This window comes from Schistocerca cancellata, chromosome 2 (assembly GCF_023864275.1).
Source record: "Schistocerca cancellata isolate TAMUIC-IGC-003103 chromosome 2, iqSchCanc2.1, whole genome shotgun sequence".
In the NCBI taxonomy this organism is placed as follows: Eukaryota; Metazoa; Arthropoda; class Insecta; order Orthoptera; family Acrididae; genus Schistocerca; species Schistocerca cancellata.
In genome coordinates, this window is record NC_064627.1 from 341,226,939 (window position 1) to 341,245,140 (window position 18,202).

Here is an 18,202-nt window from a genome sequence, read left to right on the forward strand (position 1 = left end):
AGCCTATTGATGACAATCTGATAATAAACACAAGTTAAAAATACTGCCGGCCACTATGACGCCACTGATCGTGTTGATGACATCTGCATATGAAACAAGGAAATAATGGTCGACCTATAAACTCTTCAAAATGGGACTTGGGAAACTTCACTATCAAGACATAGAGTGACAATGAAAATGTCTAATTCTTAACTGGGAACATTACAGCCTTCAGGTCCATTTCCTAAAGACCCACACTAGAACAACAAGTGTTTTTCAACATTGTACTATGTTTTAGGTTCTTAGTATGGACCAGTTAATCATTTTTGGCTCCATTATTCCAAAATTCTAGATGCTGCCTATTGTCATCCTTGCTGGTTGTTTGCTCCAGAAAGTAATAATGTATAGTGTACAGGTAATCAGCACTGGAAGCACTTATAAAATAGAATTAAAAAACACAGTTTCTCGAGTGGCCCTATAGAGAATGTGCTGCTTTCAAACTTTGGAAAAAGAATAATACTACTGACAAGAAGTTGAAAATGAAATCTGTAAAGAAGTGTCATTTTAGAACATGGTTCTTTCCAGGTTATTCGATATCATGCTTACTGTAACAAAAAGTTTATTGCTTTTCATAGGACATTGAGAGAACGTAGTCAGGAGGAAGGCTACCATAGCAATTTTCTGTTCGTTATAGAGCTTTCATCCAGTATGATCACAAAGGGGCAAATTTTGGAAACGCCCAAAGGTAATCATTTTCACTTCTAAACAATTTTTTAGCATTTTATTGTTTGTTTATTTTTTTCAATTGCTTACATTTGAAAACCTTTTTAAAATCATGTCTTTTTGTTTCTCGGATCCACAAGGTGTCTGAGTCCAACAATTCAAAACAAAATGATTGAGAATTAGAGGATCACCATTTTTTGCCATCATAATGGACAATATACAGGATATATTGAAGGTAGATCAGCTAAGCATTGTTCTGAGATATGCAGTAAAGACAAGATCAGTAAATGAACAATTAATTGCTATAGAAGTAAAAGAATTATTTCCAGGGTTTTATGCAGTCATCAAACATAACACAGCAGATTTAGTCAAGCAGGTGACTAAAATTATTTTTTATTGACAAAAATATTTATTTAAAAAGTGCGTACATCAAGAGTGTGATGGGGCCAGTGTGTAGAGGTGTTTATAATGATGTAAAAAACAGATTAAGAATATTCAGCCAAATGTGGAGTGTGTACATTCCACCAGTCATAATTTGAATTTAGTGATAAATGATGCCATTGGCAGTTGTGTGGAAGTACAGAATTTTTTTGCAACAGTGCAAGACACATATAATTTTTTTGGGAAGAGCATTAACCATTTGGATGGACTGTCGAAATTCACTGGTGGATCAGAAATCACTCTAAAAAAATTGAATACAGCTAAGTAGTGGTCTAGGGGAGTTAATAAGAAATTTGCAATAAAACTTCATTTTTTAAAAATATAATCAAGAAACTTACAGAAATAGTACTGAAGAGTTCCAATAAAGATGAGAGTAGTGAAGCAGAAGGTATTAAAATAAAAGTGCCAAATTCAGAGTCCGTATCCCTTTGTGAATTCATGCACCAAATATTGAAAGACACCAATTATGCATCCAAAATTCCACAAAAAACATGATATCAATTTGGACATGGCAAATAGAGCTTTAACAGATATTACAATAAAACATATTTTATAGCTATGATTTCGAATCATTCAAGTGCAAAGCCAGTGGAACTGTAAAAAAAAAAAAAAAAATCTGACAGAGATTACAATTTTCACAGAAAACAATGAAAGAAAGTTAAAAAAACATTTTGATGAACTAGCTTTTGACCACTGATTTCAAAACAGGGAAGAAATATTTAAAGTTGCTATTTTCAGAAATGTACTACACACAACAACAGGTCAGTTAAACACATGTCAAATATTTGTTACAGAAATGTTTCAATTTTAAGGTAAATATTATGATATAATAGACCCTAATTTTTCACTTTAGTTTATTAATATTTATCACCTTCTTCTATCTAAATTGACTCTGACATGGACTGTTCACCAATTATGTAAGGATATTATAATTAAAAATGCAATGCTAGAATGCAATATTATGGAAGAGTTTACCACAATTTTATAATTTTATACAATACATGTCACTTCTGCAACAGCCAAAAGATCATTCAGCGAATTAAAAATAATAAAAACTTATTTAAGGAATAGTATGTGTCAAGCTCAACTCCAACATTTGGCACTCAAAGCAATCGTAAACAGGACTGCATCAAGTCTAGATTTAACAGTAATTACTGATGATTTTACAAGAATTAAAGACAGAAAAAAACTGTAAAATACTCTTACTGACAATTACCAATTGGAAATCATAGCTCTAAACAAAAGGAGGCTGATTGGTACAGTGCACTCAGCTCACAGCACACTAGTTTAGCGAGAATGAGTTGCTGGCTCTGATGACAGCCCACCTCCCTACACCTCTGTGCCTTCACAGATGCGCGAGTCCTGACTTTGCTGTTTCCAGAGTGCTTTGCAGTAAGGGGCCATGTTTTCATGGCTGTCTAATTCTTCTTCATTGTTTATTTTTTACTAGCATCTGCCTGCAACTCTGTTCGGTTGGTATGAACCAACATTGAAAATGATCTCATGGGATATTTTTGTCAGTATGAAAGTATCCTATGTCCTACCCAGATCACACTCTATCCATGTGCAAAATTTCATTCAAAGTCAGCCAACAGTTTCTGCATGAAAGCATAACAAACAAACAAACTTTCACATTTATAATACTATTATGAAGTATGATCAAATATTATATGCTGCGTTATGCATAATAATTTACTTATAGTAAGTAGGTTTGCCTTATTGTGCCAAAAAGTGGGCAGCGAGAAGCTGATGATGAAGTAGTTTTACATCTTTAAAGTACTTAGTTTAGTTTAAATAGGGCCCCAATTTCATTTTTGCCCTGGGGCCCTTGGTTACATAGCTACATCACTAGGCACAATCAGGAAATCTTTCAGAATACAATCTAACTGCTGCACTAACAGTTTGGTACAACTCACTGCAGACGTAAATAATATCCACTTGTTTGACTGCCATGTACATTGTAAAAGTCTGAATAGCTTCCAGAACAAGTTGTCTGATTTCTACAACAGCAGAGCAAAGACCAATGGGCTTAAAGCACACAGGCAAACATACAAACCACACCTGAGTTACATGTTTACATTTAGAAATTATTTTGTTCCTTGTATCATATAAATTTTACAGTTAACCCTAAAATGATTCTTTATTGTTAACCACTAATACCTTTAGGGAGCAAACGTATTGGTATGTAAGATGTAAGAGCCCCAAGATGTCTGAAGAAGCTCCTGCATGCTGTTCAGTTAACTGTTTTACTTGGTATTCTTAATGCACATTTCTGTAGCATAAATAATTTTCTTACCTTAACTGTACCATAAGATTATGCCATAGGACAGCAATGAGTGAAAGTATACAAAGTCTGCTAGGCATATTATCTGCAGATTAACACAAGGAGAGAGATTTTCAAGTGCAAATTAGGCAAAATTAAGTAATATACCTGCATGTACAACCTTGTTAACTCTTAATTATGTTATATTGTTAACTTTTAATAATGTATTGTTTTTGTATTAAGCTGATATGTCTAAAGTGTCAGTAAAATGATCTGTGGATGAATCATCAATTAACTAACTAATCAACAAGGCTGCAATGCATAGATTTCGGCATAAATGTGACATCAGTGCTTTGACTGATTCTAAAAGAGGTGATGTGTGGCCAGCTGCAATAATTTTTAAGATGACTATAGATATTTCATTAGCATTTTTTATCATTGACCTAAACTTTTAGATGTACCTTGAGAAAATATTTAAAATAAGTTAAAAAATAGCAACAATGTAGGAAAAGACAGGTTGCTACTTCCCATCAATAAAGACATTTTAAGTTGCAGACAGGCACTATTAAAAGACACTTATACAAAGCTTTCAGCAGCAGCCTTTATAAGAAAAGGAGAAACACACACAAGCAAGCACACCTCATGCACACATGACCACCAACTCCGGCAGCAGGCATTTTGGTCTGAGCTGCCAGAGTTGGCAGTCACGCGTGCATGAGGTGTACTTGCTTGTGTCCATGAATGGCATGTGTTTCTCCTGTGCCGATAAAGGCAGTAGCTGAAAGCTTTGAGTAAATGTCTTTTAATGGTGGCTGTCTGTAACTTAATGTGTCTTCTTTGCAGTAAGTAGCAACTTATCTTTTCATACATTGTTGATATTCCTACCTGGAGTTTCCACTGTTTAAAATAAGTTAAGAGGAGTTTCAATATCGCAGAGATGCTGAGTCGCAGATAGGCGCAACAAAAAGACTTTCACACTTAAAACTTCACACACACACACACACACACACACACACACACACACACACACACACACACACACACACACACACACACTCACACACACAAACGCAACTCACACACACGACTGCCTTACATTGTTACATTCCATCCTGGATTTTCCATTGTTTGATGAAGAACAGTTTCAGTATTTAAAAATGCTCTAGAATGATATAAATTTAGTATGGTATCAAATCATGAGGAAAAATCTGAAACACAGAGCATAGATTGAATTTAACACATAAAAACATTTAGAACATTAAATTACAAGGTCTGATCAAAAAATTCCAGAACATTCATAATTTTGCACCAATGGTGTGTTGGAGCAAAATGCAGTTGGTATAGCAGCACACTCCCGTGTTAATGTGCAACTGCTGGAAGTTTCATCATTGCATGTCTGCTAGTTATTGTTCAGTGCTGTGTTTGAGTAGAACATTGCGTTGCCCGATTTGTGAATTTCGAGATGGCAGAGTTAGAGGAGCAGCATATCTACATTAAATTTTGCGTGAAACTAAAAGAAAAAAAAAAAATTGCACAGAGACACACTAAATGAGCAGAATGCCTATGGTGACGAGTGCTTAAGCCATACTGTGTGTTACAAATGGTTCATGTGTTTTAAAAATGGCCAGATGGAAGTTTACCAACAACACTCACAACAGGAACATCAATGAAATTGTGTGCACCAATCAAAGACTGACTTTCTGAGAGATTGCAGAAGAATGTAACATTTCAGCTGAATCACATCAGGACATCCTGATACAGCAACTTGGATTTCATTGTGTTGTCACCGAGTTCATCCCACAGCTTGTGGGTCACGACCAGAAAGACCTTCGCCTCGAGAACAAGATGTTCCTTAGAGAATCAGAACTTCCTGTGCTCCATACATGAATGGAACAGGAAGAAACCCCTCTGCCATGCACCTCAATGTGATTTGCAGAGTATAGATGTAGATGTAGATGTGGTGATGAGACATGGGCCTACTGTTATGATGTTAAGAAAAAGGTTCAATCATCACAATGGGTCAGGGAATGTTCTCCAAGACCAAACAAAGCCTGCCCAGTCAGATCAAATGTCAAAACCAAGCTGATAGTTTTCTTTGACTTTGAAGGATTAGTTCATCATGAATTTGTGCCACAGGGACAAATTGATAATCAATGGCACTACCAGGACATGTTGTGATGCCTGTGAGAAAATGTGAGGAGGAAATGTGGTGAGACAATTTTTGGCTCCCGCACATTCATCCCTGTTGGTATGTGACTATTACACAAAAAACAAAATCACTGTGTTGCCTCATGCTCCGTACTCCCCAGACCTGGCCCCTGCCAACTTTTCTTTATTTACAAAGTTGAAAACTCCATTGAAAGGATGAAGATTTGCAATGATAGAGAGATAAAAGAAAATTCACAGACGGCACTTTGCCTGCGAACCAGCAAGAGGTGTACCAAGATTGCTTCTGGAAGTGGTAAGGTGTTGAAACTCGTGTATCATTTGTGGAGGAGATTATTTCAAAAAAGATCATGTACAGTAAGTAAAAGGTAAGCATAGAAAAACTTTGTGGATGAAGTTCTGGAATTTTTTAAACAGACCTCGTATGTGATATGTTGCAGCCAAATGTGTAAGATACCTCAATGACCACATATACCTGGGTCTGCACTTCTTGAGTTTATCATCGAAGAGCTGTCCCTCTGGGCAGCTCAGAACTGATATGTGATTGGTTATCTCAGGCTTTGTGCCATCCTTGGCAGGTGCTAATGAAGGCAAGCAGACTGCATAGTAGGCAGGTGCATGGGCCAGTGCGTGCACTGCGCCCAGTTTGCTGCTGCAGTCCACAGCTGCTCCGCAAGATGTAGAAGTGGTTGGTTCTTTACTTGTAGGACTGTCCATGCAGCTCTTGCTCTCCGGGTCATAGCGCTCATCACATTTGTCTGTGGAGACAGCTTGTGTGATCATAAAATAGTGTTCACTTGCAAATAATTGTTTCTAGTTTGGTACAAACACTGGTTACATGTTCAATGTAATACTGGAAGCAGTTGAATAGTCAAGATACTGGAAGCTAAATAAAGAAAACATAAAAATAAATCAATAGAAACAGAAGAGTGCCAGAAACAACAAGAAAAAGCAGATGGATATTTTTTGGACATTTATGGAAAATGAATGATGACAGGTTGACGAAGCAAATGTTCAAGTGTCTTGGGGGAAAGGAATCAACAGTGAGTTTGATTTGACAAGTTAAAAAAGATTTAGAAATGTATAACACAAAAGCAGGAGAATCAGCAGAAACAAATATTTTCAGAAGGAAAGTGTTAAATTTAGAAGGATTCTGCTGTGCCAGAACTGTTCATCGGCTCACATAGTAACCAGTCATATACCAGAATCAAGCAGACCAAATCTGCAGAGGACAGTCCAGCAGACAACCCAGATGGGTTTGCATACCCGTTGGGCCTGTGGGCAGCAGTGTGACCATCAGAAGTTGCTGACCACATGGTCCTACTTGTCTCTGCAGGATCACACAGCTGCAATTAGACCCAGCGATGTTAAGTCCCATAGTGCTCCGAGCCATTTGAGCCAGACCCAGCTGTACTGTGGCACCTTCAAGGCTGTGCCAGGCCAGTTCAATCCTAATGATCTCTCTGGGCCAGGTGCTGATCATAGTAGTGGTTTAGCAATCAGAGTCTCACTGAGGACCCATCAGCATCTTCAATTCTATATTCCAGCCAGCAATCTCCATCACACAGAGCATCCAGTGCTATCCCAGGCTTCGCTGAGACGTGGCCTCTGTACTGGGCACATGCGTGGATTACAGTATTGGCTGCAGTAGAGATTCATGCTATTAATTTTCTATCTAAAATGAATCCAGAAATTGACTTTGATATTTCTTGGGGCCATGAGCCCAACAAACAGTAAGTGCAACTCTGACTTAACCACATACTGTCAATGTAAAAGCTTATTCAAAGGAGGAGATTTGAGTTCATGTGTTTACTAATAAACTTGTTCTGCATTGTTTACCTGGACTGTGTTCTTACTGCACCTCCAGTGGCACAGTGCATATCAGCTGGCAACAAAGTGTTTTGTCATTGAATTCAATTATAAAATGTATGCTACCTACCAAGTAGATAGTGTTTTCTTACATGTAATTCTCTATTCCAGCATGTCTGTTACAACAGATACTACCAACCAAGTGTTGATACTTCTCCAGAATATGCAACAGACTCAAGAACTGCAGCTAGAGAAGACTGCTACCATCAACATGACACTGTCAGAAATCTCCAACTGCTTGTGATGCATCAATTCACTGGTAAAAGGCACTATGTGACTAAGCTTGAATAACTTTTTCTGGTGCATGGGATCACAGGTGATGTTCAGAAGTGTGCATACTTTTTAGTCTATGCAGACCCCAAAGTGTACCGTTTACTGTAGTAGCTCAATCCAGGGGCTAAGGTTCATGCCCTTTCGTATGCACAGTTGAAGTTTTGTGTATTTGACTATTTTGACTCTCAAGTGCACATCACAGCTGTCTGTAACAAATTTTTCAGCAGCCATAAGCTCAGTGGACAGTCATAGAGGGTATCAATAGCAGCATTATAGGATCTGTCCAGAAGCTACCATTTTCAGTATGCAAACCCTCCCAGTGCAAACAATCTTACACCACATCCTTAGTTCAGGGCATGATTCCCATCCACTCATCTGATGAAGGACTCTGCAATGATCTCCTTAAGCTTAAGGATCACTCATTGGATACATTTCTTCCCATTATTACAGCCTTTACACAACCTGTTAAATCCTCAGCACTGTTGCAGGACCCATCTCAGATGTTTGCAACTCACCTAATCCCCTGGATCCAGTCTCAGCCTCGGCCTTTACGCAGGCTCAAGTTGCTCACCACAGGTGAAGACACTTTAGACATGTGATGCCTCCGTTAGCTGTCCTCCCATGGTAATTGTTTCATTGCATCAACTGAACTAAATGCTTGCTTGTGTAAAAATGGACAAAAGTCAAAAGTTTGTGAGTCATCTCTGAAATGAATGTGGACTGTGCTCACCTATCCCCCCCCCCCCCCCCCCCCCCGATTCAGGAACAGAATAGGTGCCTGGTATGGTATTTTTCCTCGAGATGTTCTGCGTGTCCAGGCTGCTCTCCCTAGACTCTTCATGCTGACTGTGGTTGTCAACACTGCTCCAGTGGTTTTCCAAATTGATACATGCTCATCAATGACCACTGTTGACAGGAAAACATATCACCACATGGGCTCCCGTCTGCTCCAGGTGTTCTCCAAACTGCTCAAGAGCTACAGCAATGACACCTCAAGGTCACAGGTCAGTTTAGTGTGAGAGTCTTATTCACAGTGAGCATTCTCATGTTTGATGTGATGGGATATAAGCATTCTAGAGTTAGACCCTTTCAGTGCCCTGGGGTTGGAAGTCCATGATTCTACTGACAGTATCCAACTGTTCGTGGCCAGATAATACCTACAAGACCTTTGCTCTGAATATGAATCAGTTTTTTCACATCCCTCTATCAGAGCCACAGGATTTGAGACACATGCCGCATTCCTCCCCTCATCTATGCCCCACTTCTTTAGAGGGCACACAGTTCCTTTTGTGCTCAGTAGTAAGCTTCAGAGTGAACTCCAATGCCTGCAGGATTAGGATATCTTGACCCCAATCCCTAGCATTCAGTCGGCCACTCCCATCACTGATGTGGAAAAACTGAATGGTTTGTTAAGGATTTGTAGAGACTTCAAAATCATGGTTAACGCCCAGTTCACCATTACCTAAGGCAGAAGACATCATGTTGTGGCATACCAGTGGCAAGATCATGACAAAAATTGCTTTGTGTGATGCATACCTCCAACTCTCACTAGATGATGTGTCAAAAAACATCTTGATCAACAGGACTCAATTTGGAATTTTCTGGTACATATAATCAGCTTCCCTTGGCATTGCCAATGCACCTGTTATCTTTGAACACTACTTAGAACATCTTACATGAAAGGTGCCAGAGATGACCAACTACTTAGGTGACATTACTGTTACTGGTAAAAATGCTCAAGATTTAGCTACCAACCTCAACTCCTTATCTGACACACTCCACTGTGCCAATCTCGAGTGTAACAAGGACAAATGTAGTTGTTTCTTACTACAAGTAGAATACTTGGGACACATGTTCAGCACAACAGGGATATGGTGCACACTGCACTACATCCTGATGATTGAGGAACTCCTGGCTCCCAACAACAGTAAACAATTAAAATCCATTTTTGAACAACATAACAACTGTAGAAAATTCATTCTTCATGCAATGGCCATTGCTGAACCTCTCCACCAGCTGTTGCAGAAAAATGTTAAGTTGGATTCCTACATGCGACAAGGCTGTCAGGGATCTCAAATAAGCATTTCTTCATCCAACATATCTCAGGACCTATGACCCTTCCAAGCAGATGCATCAGACAATGGCCACAGAGCAGTCCTTTCCCATGAAGTTCATAGGATAGAATGCCCTATTGCATTCATATCCAAGACACTAGCAAAGTACTACATAATTATAGCCAAATAATGTAGGAAGCACTGGATATTACCTTCGCACTGAAGAAGTTCCATGATTACATTAATGGCAGAAATTTTGCTCCATTAACCAACCATAAACCTCTTTTGCCATTGTTCAAGACCAGCTCCAAAATTCCAACCAGAATGGCATGTTGTCTCCAGCAATGGGCATAGTTCCTGTCAGGGCACACCTATGAGATACAGTATAGGTCCACAATGCAGCACACCAATGCTGATATCCTCTCAACACTACCCCCTGGACAGGACCTGGAAATCAACTCCATGCCAGAGCTCTGTTTCCACATGGATAGAGAATCAGAAAAAGTGGTGGCAAACTTTCACTTGGATTTGGCAGTCATAGCCTGCCGATCATTAGGTGACTCAGTCATCCAGTATCATCAAAATGAACTATCAACTCTCAACGGCATCCTCTTGCTTAAGGGGACAATGGTCACGGTTCCACAAACCCTCAGACAAAGCATCCTGCCCCTCCCCCATGAAGGTCATTGTAGGTGGGCTGCTTGATTTGTTACTGATAGGTTTCAACAACACACAAGTGTTGCTGAGATGTTTCAGGAATTCAATTGGGAATCCCTGGAGGGAAGGTGATGTTCGTTTTGAGGAACACTATTGAGCAAATTTAGAGAACCAGGATATGAAGCTGGCTGTAGAACGTATACTACCTCCAACATATATTGTGTGTAAGGACCATGAAGAAAAGATACAAGAAATTAAGGCTCATAAGGAGGCACATAGATAGTCATTTTTCCCTTGTTCTATTTGCAAGAGGAACAGGAAAGGAAATGACTAGTAGTAGTCACAGGAGGGCACTGGCCTCACAGTCCTACTTGCTATGCAGGATCGCGAGGCTGCAAATAGACCTGGCTGTGTCCTGGCATCTTTACAGTCTTTATGCTGGTGTCCAGGCTGTGCCAGGCCAGTTCATTCCTAACGATGAGCTCTATGGTCCGGGTGCCTATCACAGTAGTGGTTCATCAATCAGAGTCTCACTAAGGAGCCATCAGGATTTTCAACATCATTTCCCAGCCAGTAATCTCCACTGTGTAGAGCTGCCAGTGCTGTCACTAGGCTTCGTGAAGACATGGGCTCTGAAATGGGGACATGTGTGGTCTTTGGTCTTGGCCCTTGTAATGCTTTGTGTTATTAACTTTTCATTCTAAAGTGAATCCAGAAATTAACTTTGTTATTTCTTAGGGCCATGTCCTCAACAAACAGTTACTGTGTCATTCAAGAGCAACTCTGACATAACCACATACTGTCAACATAAAAACTTACTCCAAGGAGGAAAACTTCCTCCAATGGGGAAAAATGAGTTCTTGTACTCACTAAAAGATTTGTTCTGCATTGTTTGCCTGAGGCATCTTCTTATTGCCCCTCCAGCAGTGCAGTACATATCAGATTCCAAGCCAAAAGCAACAAGAGAATAGGCATGAATCTGTCAGAAGAAAATATAGAGAGAGATAGTGAAAAGATGGAAAGATATTGGAGGAAAAGGAGAAATGGACATGAGATGGAATTTAAACTGTCACGTGATCTCTGGTTGGGCAGAACAGAAGGGGGAAAAATTGATCTCACTGTATACTGATAAATTATAAACACGCTATACTGGTGCCCCTAAATTAAGAAACCATCACTAATGCACAAATAACACAAGAAAATGAAACAACAGTTAGCACAAAGGTTGAGTATGTCAATTTTACATTAGTGCTGCTCATAACTGCTACATGAAAACCAAAGGGCTCGCAATCCTCTCAAGCCATTTGCACAAAGCAGACAACTGCATAAGGTTTCCTGACAAATAAAACTGTGTGATGGACAATTATTTGAAGCAGACTGTTGCTTATCAAGACTAATGATCTCACCAACTGAGTTATCTACGCATGATTCACAACGAATCTCACAACTTTCATTTGTTTGTTCCCATCTCCTAGCTATTGTACTCCTGAGAATCTTTCCCACATGGCTTGTTGGATTGGCATAGCTAGGGTAAGGGATATATTAGAGAATGAATTAACCTAGTGTTTGTTTGTAAAATAGTTCTGAAAGCAGTGAGTGTTTCTGATCAACTTATAGTGTGCACTTGCTTTGCAGCAAAATCATTTTGATTTGGCTTTGTTTGTAAGCTCAAATTATCTGCAAAAAATATTAAGACACATTTGTCTGTGGGGTCACAAATATTTGGGCAGATGCATTGACATCCGAGTCTTTTCACCTCTTTTTCCTAGCATTAATCTTATTGTGTAAGCTCAGATGAGTCGTAATGTTCACAGTACATTACCACCCCCCACTCCCCCTTGCCATGTTACAAACACTTGAGGAGAGGAATGGTGTCATAGGTTTAATAGTTACTGTATATACTCAAATAATCCGCACATTTTTTCCTGAATTTAAGGATGGAAAATTGTGGTGCATGGATTAATCAAAATAAGTTTGGTTCTGCTCTGCCTCCAACAATATATCCCATTATACTATCGCATTGTTGTGGCCTTGGTCTGTGTCATGTCAGTAGCACAGTAGCACATTAGAAGTGAAGTGTTAACAATGTCTTCAAACTTGTTAATTATGGCTACAAGTTCTCACTATTGCTTGTACACTGCTAAAGAAAAATTGAAAATTATTGAAGAAGCCAAGAATATTGGAAACTGTGCAGTGGAAAGAAAGAATGACATGAGTGAGGGCTGTATTTGCAACTGGTGGAAAAAACAAAATGCGACCTCAAGACACTAACAGTAATCACTGGGCATTTTTCAGCCAAAGAGCAAAGCATCTGGACCTCAGAAAAAGGCTCTGTGATTATAAGATGAGAAGCAACAATACGGATGCTTGGTGGCAAGTGAAATGTGCCAACTTACAGGACTAGGCGTTACCAATTTCAAAGCTAGCCGGCGCTGATTATCAAGATTTTTCAACCGAAATGGGTTAGGTTTCCAAAGGAAAACTACCATCACTCATCGGCTTCCATGCTATTATGAGGAAAAAGTAGTGCATTTTCATTGTTACTTGATAAATGTGCAACGCAAACAGTCCTATATGTTATTACAAATTGGTAGTGCCCTCAACAACACCATGAACAGGAAAGAAGAGTCAAGCATCATGATACGAACTGGCAGCAGTGAGAAGCAAAGGTGTACAGTGATATTGAGAGTAACTGGTGATGGATGAAAGCTACCACCTTATGTGATTTTTAAAAGGAAAACTATACCAAAAATATCAGTGAAAGGTGTATTAGTGAGAGTGAACCAAAAAGATGGATGGACAATGACTGTGTAATTGACCAGGTGACGCATGTTTGGCAACATCGTACTGGTGCATTACTGAATTTAGGTAACATATCGGTCCTGGACAGCTTCTGTGGACATACAACTAAGGAAGTGCAAGACAAATTACAAAAAGGAAAACTGACTTGATTATTATCCCTGGAGGCCTAACATCCATTCTACAACTACTAGATGTGTGTATAAATTGTTCACTCAAAGCTGTGCTTAAACAGTGATATACACAATGGATGGCTGATGAAAACCACAAGTTCACACTGAGTGGAAAAATCAAACAGCTGGATTTGCCCAAGATTGGTGAGTGGGTGAAAAGTGTGTGGGACTCCATTCTGCAACCACTGGTGGAAAAATTCTTCAAAAATGTGGGTTCACAAATTCACTGGATGGACCAGAGGATGACGCTCTATGGGAAGGTGGTGAAGACAACAATTCTTCCCTCACTAGTGATAACGATGAAAAGATTCAAGATTCAAGATTCAAGATTCTTTATTAGCCATTGATCATGCAAGATGAAATAGGCTTCGTCAGTACATAAAATAATATTAATATTCCAGACACTATATATAAGGCATAGATATAATTAGCATATGAGTAACTTACAAATAACATAAACCTTAAGCAGGTGACTACAATGCTTAATACATATTCTTGTTTCAGATACATACAAAGGTACCAAAAATGAGTTACATTGTAGTAGCAAACACAGTAGTTACGTAACACATCATAACACTGGCAAATAAAGTAGTTACCTAACACAGTTGAAATACAAAGGTATTAAATATGAAATATTTTGTAACAGTATATATAGTAGTTAATTAAGTTAATTATGCAATTACAGGTTTATCTCTGTGCTACTCAGATCATAATATTCTTGCATAGAATAAAATGGATTGTCAGATAACCAATTGTACAAATTTTGTTTAAGAATTTTTGTGGGCATGTCCCGAGCAGATTGCGGTAGTTTGTTGAATATTTTTAAGGTATTCACTTTGTGTGAGTTACTACTTTTTGTTAGTCTGTGTCTTGGTATATCATAATCTGCCTTCCTTCTAGTGTTGTAGTTATGAATTTCTTCCCTGACAACACCTTCCATACCATTGTTTTTAATGTGTAACACACAGATATAAATATACAAGTTTACAATGGTCAACAGTCTTAGCCTTATAAAGAGAGGACGACAGTGCTCCGTGGGACCGACTTTACACATTATGGCAGCATTCTTTTCTGCATCAACAAAATTTTGTTACTGTGAGAGCTGTGCCCCCATATGAGAAGGCCATATGTAATATGTGACTGGAAGAGTCCACAGTACATTGTTCTCAGAAAGTTCATGCTAATCATGTCCCTAAGTTTCCAAAGGAGATAGGAGACTCTTGAAAGCTTTTTGCAAACCTGATTTACGTGTTCTTCCCAGTTAAGTTTGGAATCAATATGCATTCCTAGTAGTTTTACAGTTTTGTTTTCTATGGTTTTGGGTAACCCTAAGAGAAGCTGTTGTGTTTTCTCTGAGTTACACAGTAATTTATTGGATGTGAACCAGTGGATGGCTGATTTGAGTGATTCCTGTGTGTTATTGTCCAAAGCTGAGATGTTCTGATGTGAGGTGAGGAGGGTTGTGTCATCTGCATAGCATATGGTAGTACTATTTATGTGATGAGGTAGGTCATTGATGGCTATGATGAAGAAGAAGGGTCCCAGAACCGAGCCCTGTGGTACACCAGTACTAACTGCTGCTACAGGGGAGTAATTATTTTTAACTGAGACAAACTGTCTTCTATTATGAAGATATGACTCTATTACTGCTAATGCTGGGTTACATACACCATAAAATTCTAGTTTTGCAACCAGGGTGCCAAAGGGAATGCAGTCAAAAGCTTTGCTCAGATCACACAAGACAAGTGACACCATATTCCGGTCTTCAAAGGCTGTTAATGTCTGGTCAACAATTTCCAGGATGGCCGCAGTGGTATTTCTGCCCTGTCGGAATCCGAACTGACTATTGCTCAAAAGGTTGTGTGTCTCAAAATAGCTACTTAATTGAGTGTACATAAGTGACTCAAATACTTTAGAAAATATTGGCACAATTGAGATTGGGCGATAACTTTTAGGAAGATGTTTGTCACCCTTTTTAAACACTGGAATAACTTTGGAAATTTTGAGGGAGTCGGGAAACACTCCTGACTGTAAACATTTATTAAATATGAATGCCAATGGTTTAGCGATCAAGTCTACAGTTTTTTTTACTATGTAATTGGAGAGCCAGTAGCAGTCCATACTTTTAGAATTTGAAAATTTTGTGACCGTTCTTTTAATCTGAGCAGGTGTGATACTATACCAGTTAAAGACATGATCTACTGGTGGAAGGGCATTAAGTAAATCGCTTGCAGATGTATCTGTTTTTTCTATCTTACTTTCAATTTCTTTAATTGAGCTAATGAAGTAGTCATTTAGTTCCCTTGGAGTGAGCTGAGTTTCATGTGTGTGACGTGTGGGATTTTCTTGTGCTACAATCTGCCATGCTGCCTTGCACTTGTTTGTTGCACCTTCTATGTACCCTTCATAAGCAGCCTTTTTTGTCTGTATCAGCTTAAGTTTGTAGAATTTTTTACATTTTTGGTATGCTGCATAAAAGGTGCCCTCCTGCTCTGATCTTTGTTTACATGCATTTTTATATGCTGTGTATAGTACGAGCATGTTTTTTCTTATCTGGATCAGTTCGTCTGTGTACCATTCCAGCTTTTTATTTTTATATGTTCCAGAAGAGTTGGTTTTAATTAGTGGTGAGCATGAATACCATAATTCTGTATAATTTTTAAGGAAGTTTTCAAAGGTAGTTTCAACATTAGACTTCTCAGATGAACACTTATAGACAAAGTCCCAACTTGCATCCTCTAGTATACGAATAAATGACATAATGTATTCTTCTTTTTGTCTTCTTACCCATGTCATATTGTGCACACTAGTGGAATTTGGTTGCTTACTAAAGAGATTGAGAAGCAATGGGTCGTGGTCTGCAAAGCACCCATTTGCAAGGCTAACAGTGTAGCTGCCACGGGGAAAATTCACAATAATATTGTCTATGCATGAATTTTTACGTGTTGGACACTGGATGGTACAGTACAGATTAAGGGACCTTAATAAATTAAGAAAAGTTCTTGAGGGCTCATTACTTGTGTTTACCATTTCTATATTAAGATCACCACATATGGCAATCTTTGTTTTATGCATTAGTATTTTTCTAACCAGTAGTTCAAATCTTTCAAAAAATGTATCAATGTTGCCATTGGGAGATCTGTATAGGCTTACAATTATTAGATTTTCATCAGTCATTTTTATACAACTAAATTCTGCATCTAACTCTGTACAGTAAGATGATACATCTATTTTTGTAAAGTTGAAATTATCTCTGATAAAGATCCCAGCCCCACCATTTCGCCTCTGCTTTCTGCACATTATGTCTGCAGTGACGTATCCTTGAGGTACAAACATATCTACCTCATTTGCAACTAACCAATGCTCACATACACATATTACATCAACATTCTTAATCTTACAGAAATGTTCCAATTCTAACATCTTATTTCTAATACAACAAATATTAACTTGAAGTAATGTCAGCATATTATCTCCCTTTTTGTTTATCTGGATACAGTTTGACTTTGAATCACAGTTTATATTTTTTACATTACCTACGAGTGGTGTGCTTGTCAGATTGTTGATCCCCATGTCTGTTATGGTGTGCTGTTGCTGATCTGGGGCCAACAAAAATCCTGACTTCTCGCAGGTGGTTGCCTCTTGTGAATTGGTCGGCTGCTGCTGGCTTCATTGTATACAAAATCCTGGTCCTTTAGCTGTTTCTTTCTTCTCTCTCCTCTCCCATATCTTGGCTGCAGGATCTCTGAAGGTGGTGCTTCTTCTTCAGCTGGTGGTGTCACAACTTCTTCTTCTGGAGGTGACAACACTGGTTCTTCTGCTGGTAATAACACTGATTTTTCCTTTATAGGGCAAAGTGGTGACTCTTCCTTTTCTTCCTTCACTGGCAGTGTTATGGGTGGATGTATCTGTTCTTGTGGTTTGTCAATTTTTTCTAATATTTCTTTGCACAGAATTGTTTTACCAAAATTGTTTCTGTGCAACCCATGCTTTGTAAAATGATCTCTCTGAGAGCTTGTTGCATCAATAAATGTTACATTGGCGAAACTGCTACAGATCTTTCTAAATTTTCTATTTGTTCGAATAATTTCTTTATTTACGCATGAAGCTTCCATCAAGTCGTGTCTTTGTGGAATGCTTACAACATATACATCTGAATGTGTAATTTTCCCTAAGGTTTCACGTAGAGCCCTTGTTGCATTGACACTTTTGTTTCTATAAACGTCGTTACCTCCTCCAATAATGACACATTTCGAACCTTTTGTTACTGATGTTTCACAGTTTTTTAGCACTTCTCGTAGAGGAGCCCCAGGCTTGGTGGTTCCACTTACTTTTCGTTTATTTTGCATAGTGGCCATTTTACCTGCTAAGCCTCTTCCGTGGCTAGCTGAAAGAATGTAAACATCGCCCTTACTCTCACTTCGTGAACCATTTTGCGAAAATTTAGTGTTTTCTTCACTCTTCAAAGTATGCCCTAGAGACGTGTATTCATTTCTCTTATGTCCCTGGTTGTTCGTCTCTTCATACGTGTCCAGCAGCTCATATTTATTCCTTGTTTTTAGTTCGAAACGATTTCCACTTTGTTTCACACGCCTGTTTATTTTAGGCCTAAGAAAAGGCTCGTTTTCCACTTTTTGTTTTTGTTTGAGATCACTAATCACTGTTTCCAAATTATGTATATACTCTTTAGCGTACAATAAATCCTGTTCTAATGTGGAAACAACGTTTTCTTCTCGCACAGTATCTTGTTTTGATAAGCACATTGATCGCAAACAACAGCCAATTACACCACAGTCACATTTTGC

The 18,202-nt window shown here is 38.7% G+C and overlaps 1 protein-coding gene across 1 annotated transcript in view; it reads right to left on the reverse strand.

Annotated features, from left to right (window-relative positions):
* The window catches only part of LOC126153905 (uncharacterized), a 198,989-nt gene that overhangs the window by 64,593 nt on the left and 116,194 nt on the right, over positions 1–18,202 (reverse strand). Inside the window, exon 6 of the mRNA XM_049916101.1 lies at positions 6,048–6,330. Coding sequence (XP_049772058.1) covers positions 6,048–6,330 — 283 coding nt within the window. The remainder of the gene's footprint in view (positions 1–6,047; positions 6,331–18,202) is intronic.